The sequence below is a fragment of the Somniosus microcephalus genome, chromosome 7 (genome assembly GCF_052327205.1).
Source record: "Somniosus microcephalus isolate GS21.2 chromosome 7, FLI_Smic_1.0, whole genome shotgun sequence".
In the NCBI taxonomy this organism is placed as follows: domain Eukaryota; kingdom Metazoa; phylum Chordata; class Chondrichthyes; order Squaliformes; family Somniosidae; genus Somniosus; species Somniosus microcephalus.
The window spans coordinates 160,222,093-160,239,321 of NC_140993.1; the positions used below are offsets into that span (position 1 = coordinate 160,222,093).

Consider the following 17,229-nt stretch of genomic DNA (forward strand, 5'->3'; position numbering starts at 1 on the left):
CCAGCGGATTTCTATGGCCTCCGAGTCCCAGTCAGCGGACATTGGCGGCTACTGCGTGGTGACACTAGTAGTAGACGGGACTGTGTTCAATAATTTTAAACTCCTGGTCCTGCCCGACCTCTGCGCTGCCGTTCTACTGGGGTTGGATTTCCAGTGCCACCTCAAAAGCGTTACGATGGCGTACGGTGGCCCCCTCCCCCCACTCACAGTCCGCAGCCAGCAGCCTCCAAATTGCCCGCCGCGCACTAGATGCAACCTCTCCACACTCAGAGTCCCACCCCCCCCACTGTTTGCTAACCTCACCCCTGACTGTAAGCCCATCGCCACAAAGAGCAGGCGATACAGTGCCGGGGACAGGGTTTTCATCAAAACCGAAGTGGAACGGCTCCTGAAGGAGGGGATTATTGAGGGCAGCTCCAGCCCCTGGCGAGCCCAGGTTGTGGTCGTTAAGACCGGCGAGAAACAACGCCTGGTCATCGACTACAGCCAAACAATAAACCGCTACACCCTGCTGGACGCCTACCCACTCCCCCGCATAGCTGACATGGTCAACCAGATCGCGCAGTACCGCGTCTTTTCGACCATTGACCTGAAATCAGCGTACCACCAGCTCCCCATCAGCCCTGAAGACCGCCAGTATACTGCTTTTGAGGCAAACGGCCGCCTCTATCACTTCCTTAGGGTTCCCTTCGGCGTTACCAACGGGGTCTCCGTCTTCCAAAGGGAGATGGACCGGATGGTCGATCAAAACGAGCTGCAGGCCACTTTCCCTTACCTAGATAATGTGACCATCTGCGGCCATGACTTGCAGGACCATGACGCAAACCTCGAGAAATTCCTCCGCACCGCCCAACTCCTGAACCTGACATATAACAAGGAGAAGTGCATATTCCGCACAGACCGCCTCGCCATCCTTGGCTGTGTTGTAGAACACGGGGTCATCGGTCCCGACCCGGACCGGATGCGTCCCCTTATGGAACTCCCACTGCCCCACTGCCTAAAAGCTCTGAAGAGGTGCCTAGGGTTTTTTTCCTACTACGCTCAGTGGGTCCCCTACTATGCAGACAAAGCCCGTCCGCTGATCAAGTCCACCTCTTTTCCCGTGACGGCAGAGGCCCGCTTAGCCTTCCACCGTATCAAGGAAGACATTGCCAAAGCCACCATGCACGCAGTGGACGAATCCATCCCCTTCCAGGTGGAAAGCGATGCGTCCGACTTCGCTCTGGCCGCCACCCTTAATCAGGCGGGGAGACCTGTGGCATTCTTCTCACGAACCCTCCAGGGCCCGGAGACCAGACACTCCGCGGTCGAGAAGGAGGCCCAGGCTATCGTGGAGGCTGTGCGTCATTGGAGGCACTACCTGGCCGGAAAACGATTTACCCTGCTCACTGACCAGCGTTCAGTTGCTTTTATGTTCAACAACAAGCAGAGGGGCAAAATCAAAAATGACAAGATCTTGAGGTGGAGAATCGAACTTTCCACCTACAATTACGAGATCTTGTACCGGCCTGGGAAGCTCAATGAACCCCCAGATGCCCTATCGCGTGGCACCTGCGCCAGCGCGCAGATCGATAGGCTGAGGGCCCTCCACAATGACCTCTGCCACCCGGGGGTCACCAGGTTCTTCCACTTCATCAAGGCCCGCAACCTGCCTTACTCCATTGAGGAGGTCAGGACCATGACCAAGAACTGCCAAGTCTGCGCTGAGTGCAAACCGCACTTTTATAGACCAGACAGAGCCCACCTGATAAAAGCCACTCGCCCTTTCGAACGCCTGAGCGTCGATTTTAAAGGGCCTCTCCCCTCCTCCGACCGCAATGTGTACTTCCTCAACATCATTGACGAGTACTCCCGGTTCCCGTTCGCTTTCCCCTGCCCGGACATGACCAGTGCCACGGTCATTAAATGTCTGAACAGCCTCTTCACCCTGTTCGGTTTCCCCAGCTATATCCATAGCGACCGGGGCTCATCGTTTATGAGCGACGAACTCCGCCAGTACCTGCTCGCTAGGGGTATTGCCACAAGCAGGACCACCAGTTACAACCCCCGGGGGAACGGACAGGTGGAAAGAGAGAATGCAACTGTTTGGAAGGCTGCCCTACTAGCCTTAAAGTCTAGGGGCCTTCCGACCTCCCGCTGGCAGGAGGTGCTCCCCGATGCGCTCCACTCGATTCGGTCACTTCTCTGCACTGCCACCAATGCCACCCCTCACGAGAAAATGTTTGTCTTCCCAAGGAAGTCCACATCGGGGACATCGTTACCGCCATGGCTGACGTCCCCAGGGCCGGTACTACTGAGAAGACACGTGAGGGCCAATAAAACGGACCCCCTGGTCGAGAGGGTCGACCTCCTCCACGCCAACCCCCAGTACGCTTACATTGCGTACCCGGACGGGCGGGAGGACACAGTCTCCATACGAGACCTCGCACCCTCGGGGACCGCTGTAACCCACTACCCATTACCACCCCCCCCCACGACCCGATATCCAACCCCAGCAGCCGGCTCGCCTTGGACCGTCACCCATGAGGACTACACTCCAGGGCCCCAGCCTACACGGGACGCGACGCCGGAAGCTCCACCACCCCTGCCGTCGCCACGTCGATCACAGCGGCAGACAAGACCTCCGGAGAGACTCCAATACACGAACTTTTAAATACACTTCACCCCGCCGGACTCATTTTTAAACAAGGGGTGAATGTGGTAAACCACTGTCATACCTGTCTGTGTCTGTATGTGTATTCCACTAGGTACAGGTCTGGACATGCCTCGGCTGACTCCTCCCACTATTCCAGGTATATAAGTGACTACCTCCCAGTCCCTTAGTATTCTGGACGGGTCGACCACTCGAGACAAGACCTTCATTCTTTAGTTAATAAAAGCCTGATTGTTACTCGCTCAACTTCAGTCTTTTGAGTAATTGATGGCGCATCACAAATACTTATCTATTTCCCATTTAAATTACATTATAGTCTACGGGGTAGAGTTTCCGCTAAGTTGCGCTGTTCAAACCAGCGCAAAAGATCGAGGAATTTGAAGCGCAAGTTTTATCCAGCGCAAGTTGAGTTTCCATGATCTTTTGCGCTAGCATAAAAAACATCGTGATGGAAGCCAGCCCACAAGACTGTCCACACTCCCAGATCAAATTAATCACTATTGTGAGTATCCACTAATTGCGCCTGTTTATGGGCCTTCGAGGAGGCTCTTAAAATTAAGCTAATTTTTAGGAGCAAGGACACTAATAGGCACCTTTTAAATATTTTAAAGTATTTAATTTACTTTGAAACTGATTACTGTACACCAATGAAACTAGTGAATTGTTCTGTATAGTTTTTTTAAGTCATTTTCAGTTATTTAAAATCAGGTTACTCACAGGTAGTGAACTAGACACCAACATTCCCGACAAGGTACACCTTTGCTGGTCCCGCATAGCCGACCAAAAGGGCTGGGAAGTCGGTGGGAAGAAGCTCCCCAGCCAATAAAATTGCATGGCTCAGAAGCTGTCACCAACAACCTGTGGGAACAGTCCCCAGCACAAGGTACATGGCTGCCAGGGCTCAGAGGTGGGGGTGGAAACGCAGTCATGGAAGGGGATGGGAAGCCAAGAGAAGGGGAGGATCAAGGTATCCCTCAGAGGAGCACTTCTGTTCCTCCTGGCCCACGAGGAACCTTACAAAAAAAATTTAAACTTCCATTCTGGCCCTGGCTCCTGTTCCTGGCACAGTTGGCCTGGCGGGAAAGCTACCATTGCTCCCCTGTGCAGGTGTCTTGTAAAAATAGCAGTCAGGCGCCGATGACATCATCAGCCCGATCTACATATTTACAAAGGACTTCCAGCTTCGAGCGGGTGTCTTTGCTGCCTGCAATTTAAAATTGCAGTCGGATAAATCGGGGTGGAAGCAGTATGGGTAAGCTCCCCACTCCATTTATTTTAATTGCCCCAGCCTGGTTTTGGGCAGGTGGTGAGGGTTAAATTTTCACACACATTCACTGTTAAGCCTATCAACATATTTCATAATTTTCAAACCTCTGTTAAACTTTCCCAACCTTCTCTGCTCCCGTGATAAGAGTGGATACAGAGAGAATGTTTCCACTTGTGGGGAAGAGCATAACTAGAGGCCATCAATATAAGATAGTCAGCAAGAAATCCAATAGGGAATTCAGAAGACTGGTGAGAATGTGGAACTCGCTACTACAGGGAGAGGTTGAAGCGAATAGTACAGATGTATTTAAGGGGAGGCTAGACGAGCATATGAGGGAGAAGGGAATAGAGGGTTATGCTGATAGATTTAGATGAGGAAAGACGGGAGGAGGCTCGAGTGGAGCATAAACGCTGGCATGGATTGGTTCGGCCGAATGGCCTGTTTCTGTGCCGTATATCCTATGTAGTCTTATGTAATCATTTCTTTGCTTTTATATTCAGTGTTCCTATGTATAAAACCTAGAATTCCATTTGGGATTTTTTTTGTCAGCTGGGTATCTGACAAAAGCAAAAAAAATCACTGTATTTAAGAGTTTCCAATTTAAGCTGTTTAGAAAACTACACCTCCTTATAGGATTTATGTTTGGCTAATATGGAGCACACATACTCTTTCTATAGGGACAAATTCCACTTACCCAAGTCCAGAGAGCTTGGGCACGGGTTGGCAGAGCCAAGGCTTAGGAGCTCCCAAGTGTGCACAGAGCTACTGCTGCAATTTAGTCAGTGAAACACATGCAACGTTGCAGCACGGAGCACTGATAAGCTACCCACTACATGTCCAGCTAAGACCATACTGCCCATTGCACCACTGATTTACATGGTTATCTGCATCAACTGAGTAAAATCCAGCTCTAAGTGATAGGTCTACACCTTCCAGGTCCAATAGTGAGCCCGGCCACCTGGTTAATCATTAGAATTCAGCCAATTCGATTCACTCCATGTGATATCAAGAAACGGCTGAGCACACTGGATACAGCAAAGGCTGTGGGCCCTGACAACATCCCGGCTATCGTGCTGTAGACTTGTGCACCAGAACTAGCCGCGCCTCTAGCCAAGCTGTTCCAGTACAGCTACAACACTGGTATCTATCCAACAATGTGAAAAACTGCCCAGGTATGTCCTGTCCACAAAAAGCAGGACAAATCCAACCCAGCCAATTACCGCCCCATCAGTCTACTCTCAATCATCAGCAAAGTGATGGAAGATGTCATTGACAGTGCTATCAAGCAGTACCTGCTCACCAATAACCTACTCACTGATGCCCAGTTTGGGTTCTGTCAAGACCGCTCGGCTCCCGACCTCATTACAGCCTTGGCCCAAACATGGACAAAGGTGCTGAATTCCAGAGGTGAGGTGAGAGTGACTGCCCTTGACATCAAGGCCACATTTGACCGAGTGTGGCATCAAGGAGCTTATGGTGTGTGCTGCACCGGACACAATCTTGGTGAGGGCAGCAGAGCGGGCGTTAGGAGTGTGCACTGGAAGTATGCAGAGTGCGCTGATCGTGACACCAATCAGCATGCAACGTTGATTTGACGCTAGCGCTGTCATTTCAGTTGTCAAGGCTGGAGATAATGCCCTGTGTTAACAAAACACAGCTGAACATGCGTTCAGCATCAACAAGGATCCCCTACCAGCGATATTTAAAGGGATCAGCAACCACTCTAAGGTTAGTTGCTGATTGATTTCTACTGGCTCTGTGCAAGTTTGTGGAAGTGTTTGGAGCTTTCCAGAGTTGTTTAAAGTTGGTGAGGTGACAGGGAGTGGTGCTGCAAGTGGAGAAGGCCTTGCTACTGACTTCAAGGATTTTGGTCAGAGCACTTGCTCCCAGTCATGGGTGTGCTAGTTGTCATCTCCCTTGGCCTGCAGCATGACAGGGAAATGGAGCAGAGGAAGCGAAGAAGAGGAAAAGCTACTCACAGAGGGAGGGGGAGAAGGGCTCTCAAAAGGAGGCAATGCTTCCGAGAGCAATTCTCTTACCTCAGCCTGAGCCAGGAACAGTATGTGAGGCGTGTGAGCTTTACAAAGGAGGTGCTCACAGAACTCTGCCATCTCTTTCAACCAGCCTCACATCAGGGCAAGGACAGCACTGCCAGTGACTATGAAGGTGACTGTAGCCCTGAATTCCTTTGTGTCAAGATCCTTCCAGGCTGGAGCAGGCTACATCTGTAACATCTCACAGTTCACTGTCCACTGCTGCATAAGAGAGATGACTGACGCTCTTTGTTCCAGGAGAGGGGACTTCATTGTCTTCTCTCTGAATAGAGAGAAGCAGGCGGAGTGTGCACGTGGTTGTGTCAGGTAGCGGGTTTCCCCATGGTGCAGGGCACCATTGACTGTGGCTTTGTGCGCACTGCATCTAAATGCTGAGATGTACCGCAACCACAAAGGTTTCCACTCACTCAATGTGCAGTTGGTGTGCGACCATGCTCAGCATATCATGATGGTGAATGCCCGATATCCTGGCAGCAGTCATGATGCTTTTATTTTGCGCCAGTCCGCTGTTCCTTCAGTCTTTGAGCCACCACGACAAACCAGAGGCTGGCTGCTTGGTGACAAGGGCTATCCCTTGAACACTTTGCTCATGACTCCACTCTGCAACCCAACCACATGCAGCCAGCATGCGTAGAATGAGAGCCATGCTGCCATATGAAATATCATCGAGCAGACCATTGGGGTACTGAAGCAATGGTTCCGCGGCTTGAACAGCACTGGAGGAGCCCTGCAGTATTCACCAGAGCGCATCTCAAGATTCATCGTGGTCTGCTGCATGCTCCACAATCTCGCCATCATAAGGGCACAGCCCTTGCCACCAGGAGGAGGAGGAGGAGGAGGAGGAGGTGGAGGAGGATGAGGAGGAAGAGGAAGGGAGGAGGCAACCCAGACAGACCCTTTTTGCCATGCTGTCCGTGATCGACTCATCCGACTGCGGTTCCAGTGAACGCAACCCCAATTCTGCATTCACCAACAGTCCCACATCTTACCAACCCTCTGATATTCACCAACACAGCGTCCTCTTGGCTGCAATGCTGAAATAAAAGCCACCATAAAGCAAAAACAATGCAAATCAACTTTATATAACAATCCATCAAATATTACATAAAAGAGTCAACTAATCACCCTTGTACATTACCCTAGTGCTTGTCCCCCGTGTGTCTTTGCCTGGCCTAGTGCTCCTACGAAGTGTTACCCCAGTGGCTGTCAAATGGCTGGTGGAAGGCTACTGACTTTCAGTGGGAGAGAATGTAGACGGCCTTGCAGGATGACCTCGAGCACCACTAGGCTTAAAAAGGCCCGACTGTAGACTGCATCACCTTGCCATGGGCTGCAGCAGTCTGGGCTGGCTGGCTGACAGGCAACAGCAAGGGCACTGGTGGAATGGCATTGGTGGGAGCATGAATGCTGTCATCCTTTTTTTTTATTCATTCATGGGCTATGAGTGTCGATGGCAAGGCCAGCATTTATTGCCCATCCCTAGTTGCCCTTGAGAAGGTGGTGGTGAGCCGCCTTCTTGAACCTCTGCAGTCCGTGTGGTGAAGGTACTCCCACAGTGCTGTTAGGGAGGGAGTTCCAGGATTTTGACCCAGCGACGATGAAGGAACAGCGATATACTTCCAAGTCAGGATGGTATGTGACTTGGAGGGGAACTTGCAGGTAATGGTGTTTCCATTGCGCCTGCTGCCCTTGTCCTTCTAGGTGGTAGAGGTCGTGGGTTTGGGAGAAGCTGCCGAAGAAGCCTTGGCGAGTTGCTGCAGTGCATCTTGTAGATGGTACACACTGCAGCCACGGTACGCCAGTGGTGGAGGGAGTGAATGTTTAAGGTGGTGGATGGAGTGCCAATCAAGTCGGCTGCTTTGTCTTGGATGGTGTCGAGCTGTTTGAGTGTTGTTGGCGCTGCACTCATCCAGACAAGTGGAGAGTATTCCATCACACTCCTTACTTGTGCCTTGTAGATGGTGGAAAGGCTTTGGGGGAGGTGAGACACTTGCTGCAGAATACCTAGCCTCTGAACTGCTCTTGCTGCCACAGTATTTATGTGGCTGGTCCAGTTAAGTTTCTGGTCAATGGTGACCCCCAGGTTATTGATGGTGGGGGATTCGACGATGGTAATGCCATCGAATGTCAAGGAGTGGTGGTTAGAAGCTCGCTTGTTGGAGGTAGCCATTGCCTGGCACTTGTGTGGCGTGAATGTTACTTGCCACTTGTCAGCCCAAGCCTGAATATCATCCAGGTCTTGCTGCATGTGGGCATGGACTGCTTCATTATCTCTGAGGAGTTGTGAATGGCACTGAACACCGTGCAGTCATCAGCGAACATCCCCACTTCTGACCTTATGATGGAGGGAAGGTCATTGATGAAGCAGCTGAAGATGGTTGGGCATAGGACACTGCCCTGAGGAACTCCTGCAGCAATGTCTTGGGACTGTGATGATTGACCTCCAACCACCACAACCATCTTCCTTTGTGCTAGATATGACTGCAGCCAGTGGAGAGATTTCCCCCCAATTCCCATTAACTTCAGTTTTACTAGGGCTCCTTGATGCCACCCTTGGTCAAATACTGCCTTGATGTCAAGGGCAGTCACTCACTCCTCGCCTCTGGAATTCAGCTCTTTTGTTTATGTTTGGACCGAGGCTGTAATGAGGTCTGGAGCCTAGTGGTCCTGGTGGAACCCCAACTGGGCATCAGTGAGCAGGTTATTGGTGAGTAAGTGCTGCTTGATAACACTGTCGATGACACCTTCCATCACTTTGCTGATGATTGAAAGTAGACTGTTGGGGCAGTAATTGGCCAGATTGGATTTGTCCTGTTTTTTGTGGACAGGACATACCTGGGCAGTTTTATACGTTGTCGGATAGATGCCAGTGTTATAGCTATACTGGAACAGCTTGGTTAGAGGCGCGGCTAGTTCTGGAGCACAAGTCTTCAGCACGACAGCCGGGATGTTGTCGGGGCCTATAGCCTTTGCTGTATCCAGTGTGCTCAGCCATTTCTTGATATCACGTGGATTGAATCAAATTGGCTGAAGACTCTCTTCTGTGGTGGTTAGGACCTCAGGAGAAGGCTCCTCCAGAGAGAGGACAGCAGGTTCATACTTCACGGAGCCACTGCCACTCCCATAGTGAGATTATGTAGGTGCACCTGTGTCCCTTCAGGTAGCCCCTGCTGGCTCTGATTTTGAGTGACCTTGTTCAGCAAGAGAAAGGGAAGTGTGTCAGTGAGTGTGGTGTAATGCGTTTGGGTGATATGGCTGCCATGGTTGAATAGCTGACAGTGTATGCAATCTGTGAGATGTGGGTATGAGGCTTGCAGCAGTGGTAAGTGTGTAAGGGTCAGATGAAGCTACGAATGTGAGGTTTGAGTCGTGTTTTGTAGAGATTGTTGGTAGGTGAGTGATGGGGGTGTGGTGCACTGAGCATTGTGTGAGGTTAGTGGTGCAGATGGTGGGATATGGCAGTTGAAGATTAATTCACTGACCTTGACCACTTATGTGATGTCATTGAACTTCTTCCTGCACTGAAGCCAGCTCCTCAGGGCGACACTTCTGGCATTGACAGCTATGGCAGTCTTCTCCCATTGGCAATTTTGAGTTTGCCTGGAGGGCCTCCTGGGCCCCTGTGGAAATACGGCCTCTCTCCTCCTTTCCACCTCCTGCAATAAGGCCTCCAGTGCTGCATCAGAGAACCTTGGCGCATGCTCTCTCCTCTGTTGTGACATTTGCACTGTCTCCCCTAGCCAGTTGCATGAGCTGCTGCAGGAAGAATGCACCTCCCCTTTGAAAGGTGCAGACTGCCTTTAAGAAGTGCAGGCTAGCTTTAATTGGTGCTAACCTCGCATGAACTGGGGCCCCTACTGAGAGTTCAGTCACTCAGCAGCGCGTGCAGCTCTGGGCTGAATGCTACATCATTATACTTAGCAGGCAGCCGAAAGTCACGTGCTGCCTGCATTCCTTTCAACGGGATCTTGTTCCCCGTGCCCGTTTTCGGGAGCAATCCAATTTTTAGCCCAAAACTATTTATCCCTATTCTATGCTTTCTACTCCTGAACCATCTCTAATTATGCACTTATCTCCTGTAATGTATATACCTTTAAGGGAGGAACTATCTTATACAGCGCATGTATACTGCAGTACCGGCAGTGACCACACCTGTATATAGCACTGAGTAGTAATCTGTACAGATCAGTTCCACTGTGAGCCACGTTGAGTAAACACCTGTTGTACCGTTTCTCCTGCAGTCTGTGTCTTATTATACATAGACACAACATTGGCGACGAGGCAAGTTCGAACCTACCTGCAACTCTGCATCACCTCCCAGGGATTCGTTCCTGGAGATCAGTGGATTGGAGGTCAAGGCCAGAGACTCGGGCGTCGACCACGGGCAACCGCCCAGTCATCCAGCAGAGACTCGAGAATTGCGGGGGAGGTTGTCGAGAGCCAGGCTTGGCTTTCCAGTCGAGGTGGTCCAACAAAACGGGCTGGCAACAGGTAGAGCACAGACCCTTCCCGGACAGCGGCGGGCTAGAGCCCGACCGAGTGGCACAGCAAAGGGCCGAGCAGCGTCGACGGGGTAGAGAGAGAGAGGGCAGAGCACACAGGGTGCAGCCGGTGTTCAGGGGCCGAGCAGCGTCGAAGAGAGGGAGAGAGAGATGCGCAGAAACTCGTGAGGCACCGCCATTGCCACGAGGACCGCCGAGAGCAGCGTTGGCAGCAGCACAGGAGAAGCGCGCAAAACCTACAGGGTGCCGCCATTGCCACGAGAACCGCCGGGAGCGGCGTTGGCAGCAGCGGGGGAGGAAGGAAAGCACGGGAGACGCCATTTTAAGCCATTGGGAGACGCCATTTTAAACCACACCCAAAATGCCGAAGAGTGGCAGTATTACCGCATTTGACAATGAAGTCGAAGATTGGACTACATATGTCGAACGAATAGAGGTATACTGCAAGGCAAATGAGGTGTCAGATGACAAGAAAGCGTCGGAATTGTTAAATTTAATGGGTGCAAAGACGTATGGTTTATTACAAAATCTAGTAACCCCAACGAAGCCAATGGAAAAGAATTTTGAAGACATAGTAACGATACTACAGGAACATTTAAACCCCACACCGCTGCTGATAGCAGAAAGATTCAAGTTTCACAAACGGAAACAGGATAAGGATGAAAGCAATGCTGATTATTTAACAGAACTGCGCAAACTATCGAAACACTGCCAGTTTGGAGCGGGACTGGCAGATAACTTAAGGGACAAGTTTGTGTGTGGGCTTCAAAGTGAAGGAACCCAGAAACGGCTTTTATCTGAAAAGGACCTTACGCTGGAAAAGGCTTTCAGCATTGCGGTATCATATGAAGCAGCAGCACGGGGCGCTGCAGAGATACAACAGAGACCGCAAGAATATGGCACAAATGAAATGTCATATGGAACAGAGAAGTGCTATTGCTGCGGCAGAACAACACACGACCAGAATGATTGCTGGTTCAAAGACAAAGTGTGCAGTGTGGAAAAGTAGGACACATAGCACGAGTCTGCAGGTCGGGAAAGAAAACCAGCAATAAGAAACCTACCAAAGAAAAGTACAAGAAGGTACATAAGATAACGGAGAATAGTTCAGATGAACAAAAGAGTGATAACGACTCCGAAAGCAGGGAACTGAGTTGTGTGAAACTACATAATGTGATCACAACGGAGGATCACCGAACCATTTGGGTCACTCTCAAGATAGCAGGAGTCCAGGTAAAGATGGAATTGGACACAGGATCAGCCCTAACAGTCATAAACCGACGGGACTACGAGCGGCTATTCTCACACATACCCTTGAGAGACACAAAAATTATTTTGAAGACGTACACGGGGCAAAAGGTCTACCCCAAAGGAAAAATAAGGGTGACCGTTATATATAACGGTAAGGAAACACCAAAACTAAACCTCTATGTATTACAAGATGGAGGACCACCATTACTGAGACGTGAATGGATCCGGAAAATACAACTGGATTGGCATTCCATACAGGCACTGACTGTGGCTGACAAAAAGGATGACGACGTCACACCTGGGCGACTGTCAAAGATCCTAACTGACGCGAAAGAAGTGTTTCAGCAAGGACTCGGAACACTAAATGGCATGACAGCGACGATTAAAATGGAAGAAAACGCAAGCCCCAAATTTTTAAAGGCCAGACCGGTACCTTATGCGATCCGCCCAGCCATCGAAGCAGAGCTGGAGAGTCTGGAACGTTCAAGTGTACTGTCCAAGGTAGACTGGAGCGAGTGGGCTACACCCATCGTCCCTGTGATGAAGAAGTCGTTGAGCAGCACGCCTGGGGAACCAAGGAAGGTTCGCATCTGTGGGGACTTTAAGGTAACAGTGAACCCGGTCCTTCACACCGTACAATATCCACTTTCGCGGATTGAAGATATTTTCGCCTCGCTATCTGGAGGGAAACGCTCCACTAAGATTGATCTGGCCCAGGCGTATCTGCAAATGGAGGTAGAAGAAGCATCAAAAAAATACCTCACAATCAACACCCATAAAGGTCTCTACCAATACAACCTGCTGGTATTCGGGGTAGCATCAGCTCCGGCTATTTGGCAGAGGGCAATGGACCAAGTCCTGCAAGGGAACCCAGGGACCCAGTGTTATTTGGACGACATCCTGGTCACGGGCGAAAATGACAGTGATCACCTTGCCAACCTGGAGCAGGTGCTCACTAGATTGCAGGAATATGGGCTCTGAGCTAATCGCCCCAAATGTGAGCTTTCTAGAAAACAGATCTCGTATTGTGGCCACGTTATCGATAAAGAGGGGTTACATAAGTCCCCAGAGAAGATTGAGGCAGTAGTCAAGGCTCCAGCACCGGAAAATGTGTCACAACTGAGGTTGTTCCTCGGGCTGGTAAACTACTACCATAAGTTCTTGCCAAATTTGTCTGCAATACTACACCCACTGAACACCCTACTGCAAACTGGGGTGCCATGGAAGTGGAGTGACGAATGTAGACGAGCTTTCCAGAAGAGCAAAACACTAATCACATCGAAAGAGGTATTGGCCCATTACAACCCAGCATTACCAATTCGGTTGGCATGTGATGCGTCACCCTACGGCATTGGGGCGGTGCTGTTGCACAAATTCTCGGGCGGCTCAGAGAGGCCAATAGCCTTTGCGTCATGATCACTAACCTCAGCCAAGTGTAACTACGCCCAGATTGACAGGGAGGCCCTCAGCCTAGTGTGGGGAGTGAAAAGGTTCAATCACTATCTGCACGGGCAGAAATTCACCTTGCTGACTGATCACCAGCCTCTTGTCTCCATTTTTAATCCGAAGAAGTGCGTTCCGGTGATGACTGCGCAACGACTACAAAGATGGTCACTTTTTCTAGGGGCGCACCACTATGAGATTGAATATAAGGGCACGAAACAGCATGGAAATGCTGATGGGCTATCACGCCTGCCACTGCCTACTGCGGAGGAAGCACCAGCAGTGGATCCTGTCAAAATATTCCATTCGACTATACTTGAATACCTACTGGTAACTAACGCTTGTATCGAAAAGGAAACACGAAATGACCCGACACTGTCTCGGGTATATGATTTGACGGTGAAGGGATGGCCAGCACATGGCGACTCACTGTTGCCAGCATTCTCGACAAGGAGAGAACAGCTGTCAGTGTGCCGGGGGACCTTGATGTGTGGATCCTGAGTGGTAATTCCACCCAAGTTAAGGGATAGAGTGCTCAATGAGCTTCATGAGGGTCATTTGGGAGGGGTAAAAATGAAAAGCCTAGCCAGGGCTTATGTGTGGTGGCCGGGAATCGATAAACAAATCGAGGACCTGACCAAGAGCTGCGCAGGATGCCAGAAAGTCCAAAATGCACCACCACAGGCCCCTCTACACCCATGGGAGTGGCCCTCATCTCCATGGCAATGGGTGCATATTGATTTTGCTGGTCCATTCATGGACTCAATGTTTTTAATAGCCGTGGATGCGCACTCGAAATGGCCTGAGGTCATCAAAATATCCTCCACCACCACGGAGAAAACTATTGCAATCCTACGGACCATTTTTGCCAGGAATGGCTTGCCAGAACAGATTTGTTCCGACAATGGACCACAGTTTGTGTCCGAAGAGTTCTGGAGGTTCTTGAAAAAGAATGGGGTAAGGCATTACACATCCGCCCCGTATGATCCAGCCACAAATGGATTGGCTGAGAGGTTCGTACAAACCTTTAAGAAGGCAATAAAGGCTATGTACAATGACAACATTCCGCTGCAGCACAAGGTGGACAATTTCCTGTTCGCCTACCGGAATGCGACACATGCAGTCACCAACCAGGCCCCAGCCATGATGTTCTTTAACCGAAGGTTAAGATCTCGCCTGGATTTGCTCAGACCAAACGTATGAAGAGGTGTTGAGTGTAAGCAATTCCAGCACATCCATGAGAAGCCAACAAGGAGCTTCAATGTAGGGCAACCAGTCTTGGCCCACGACTGCCGAACAGAAAAATGGCAGCCAGGAACGATATGCACACGGCAGGGCCCACTAATGTACAGTGGATGTTGGGGAGAGCATCGTGAGATGCCATGCTGACCAGATGCTAGAGTCACAGGAACAAGTCAACCCCATGCCTCGCCCATACGTACCTGGTGATGAACCCGACGTACAGGTCGCATCTACCCCAGAAACAGTAGCATCGGAAGCTGATGAACCAACCGACGACAAGGGGCCAGAATCGCCTCCGCACCAAGAGCAAGACACTCGGGAAAGGCGCTATCCAGAACGGATCAGGAAGCCTCCCCAAAGACTGAATATATAAATAGACTATTTTCAGCTAATGTTGCATGTTAAAAGTGTTAATTGTAATTAGTTTGATATTTAATTGTTAAATGAGTGTTATGGTACTGTTAATCTAAAAGGGGAGGAATTGTAATGTATATACCTTTAAGGGAGGAACTATCTTTTACAGCGCATGTATACTGCAGTACCGGCAGTGACCACACCTGTATATAGCACTGAGTAGTAATCTGTACAGATCAGTTCCACTGTGAGCCACGTTGAGTAAACACCTGTTGTACCGTTTCTCCTGCAGTCTGTGTCTTATTATACACAGACACAACATCTCCCTTTTGCCATGTGCCATCATTTTCATAATGTCTTTCACGTTGCACCTTATCAAACAACTTCTGAAAATTCATACACATATCTATTTACCCATGCATTCTGATTTCTTGAAAAAAATTCAATTAGTCAAACATGACCTGCCCTTTCCAAATGCAGGCTGACTGTCCCTGATTAAATCATGCTTTTCTAAGTGTTCACTGGTTTATCTCACATTATGGACTTTAGAGATGGAATTTTGCAAAGTTGCACTCCCGAAATGGAGCCTCACAAATGGGGAGCGTATATTGGGAATTTGATTACATGCTCCCAAGATTTGCACTCTCAGTGGGTGAAGATCCATGCCAGAAGTGTGGTTTTATAAAATTATCCTTTAGAAGTTTACTCACAACAGAGGTAAGATTCATTGCCATATAATTTTGCTGGCATTTCTGGGTCTGTTGTAGACTAATTGATAGAGAGTGATTGCTGTGATTAGTCAACAATTCCATTATCATTGTATCATTTGACTACCAGGGTGGCAGAAGATGAACTAGATGGACCATGGTCTATTTTCATCTAGCTATTCCTATGTTATTTCCTCTTTATTGAACAGGGGTGTAATATTTGCCACCTTCCAGTCCGTCAGCATAATTTCTATTTCTCAGTTCCCAAAAGGACATTATGGAGATGGATTATCCTAGCATTGAAAGCAATAACGAAAGCTGTTAAAACAGTGGTTCTCACGGTAGCAGAATATTCCTTAATTATGGATTAGTATCACTTACACCTATTTTTATGAAGACAGAAATGAAAAAAAGAAAATGAACTTAATAGGGAAAACAAAGAGAAAATAAGACATAGAGAAAATATACTGATATCATAGTTATACTGCACTGATGGGCACACTGGTGATAATTTTAACTTTTATCACCGGACAAAAACGGGTGATAGTGAATTTATATTACATTTATGTAATGCCCTATCACATCTCTGAGCAGCATCTCAAATTGCTTCATACAAATCACTTTTGAAATGCAATCACTAGGGCAATTACTGTGATTATGTCAGCAAATCTACACATAAAACTTACCAGTAAATTCATGAGGAGGATTGGTATAAGCAACACAAAAATAATTAGCATTGTAAATGTCAGGAGAGGGTATGGCAGCCTGTTTGTGTTATATGGGACAAAAAAATTCTCATTGTAGTTAATATCACCCAACATCATTAGAAGTATCTTCATCAGAGAAAGAACAGGAGTTCCAAATGCCACCTGAAAAGAGAAAGTGGATCATCACAGTATCCTGTCAATCAATTTTAAATGAATACATCAAATATTCTTGCATCTGAAAGTGTGTTTTCCTTACATCTCTATGAAATGCCTTGGGACAGTTTTTTATAATAAAGGCACTATGTAAATGCAAGTTATTTTTGTGTCTAAAACTGACAAATAAGAATCTAATAAATATTATGCCATATGTATGTGTCTGGGTGCGTCTAGATGTACCCCACACCCATATTCTGATGATGATCTACCATTTATAGAAGGAACTATTGTAAACTAGTTTAGTAAATGGTAACATTTTGGACAATGTTTCTGAACCCAAAGTTGCATGTGTTTTCAAATTTTAAATAAAAAATGTTGATATATTTATTCATTATTGATTGCTCATGGATAGTAAATATACTGAGGAGGACGGTGCATGGTCCAAAAATCTTCTACCAGCAGAAGTTATCATATGTGCTGTACAAATTATAAGAGGATCCATTTAATTTTGGAAATAAATGGGAAGCAAACTGAATCAGTATTTGTGATCTCGACTGCTGGACGATGTAATTTAGAGCTTTAATTTCATCAGCAATTAGAGCATTGAGCTAGGGTCAAACAGGGGGAAGCACTTACCTTCTCCCTGAAGTTGTCCACACTTCCCTTCAGCTGTCGGGTTTCCCAAGGCCTGGTAAACCCGGCCGGCCAAGGTTAAACTTGCAAAGCAGGTTAAATCAGAGGCTGCCAGCCTCATCAAAATATTTAAATTGCCAACAAAAAATCAGACTAACTTCCAGGCGGGGAACCTGTCAAAGCAAAATTATGCACGCTGTGGAGTCAAACCTCCACCCCTCCCGCCTATGTAGCCAACCCCTGTCAAGATTCAGCCTAAT

The 17,229-nt window shown here is 48.6% G+C and overlaps 1 protein-coding gene across 1 annotated transcript in view; it reads right to left on the reverse strand.

The window, feature by feature from the left end:
- Positions 1-17,229, reverse strand: part of trpa1b (transient receptor potential cation channel, subfamily A, member 1b) — a 207,151-nt gene that overhangs the window by 18,682 nt on the left and 171,240 nt on the right. The window contains exon 22 of the mRNA XM_085993966.1: positions 16,160-16,342. Within this exon, the coding sequence (XP_085850092.1) occupies positions 16,160-16,342 (183 nt within the window). The remainder of the gene's footprint in view (positions 1-16,159; positions 16,343-17,229) is intronic.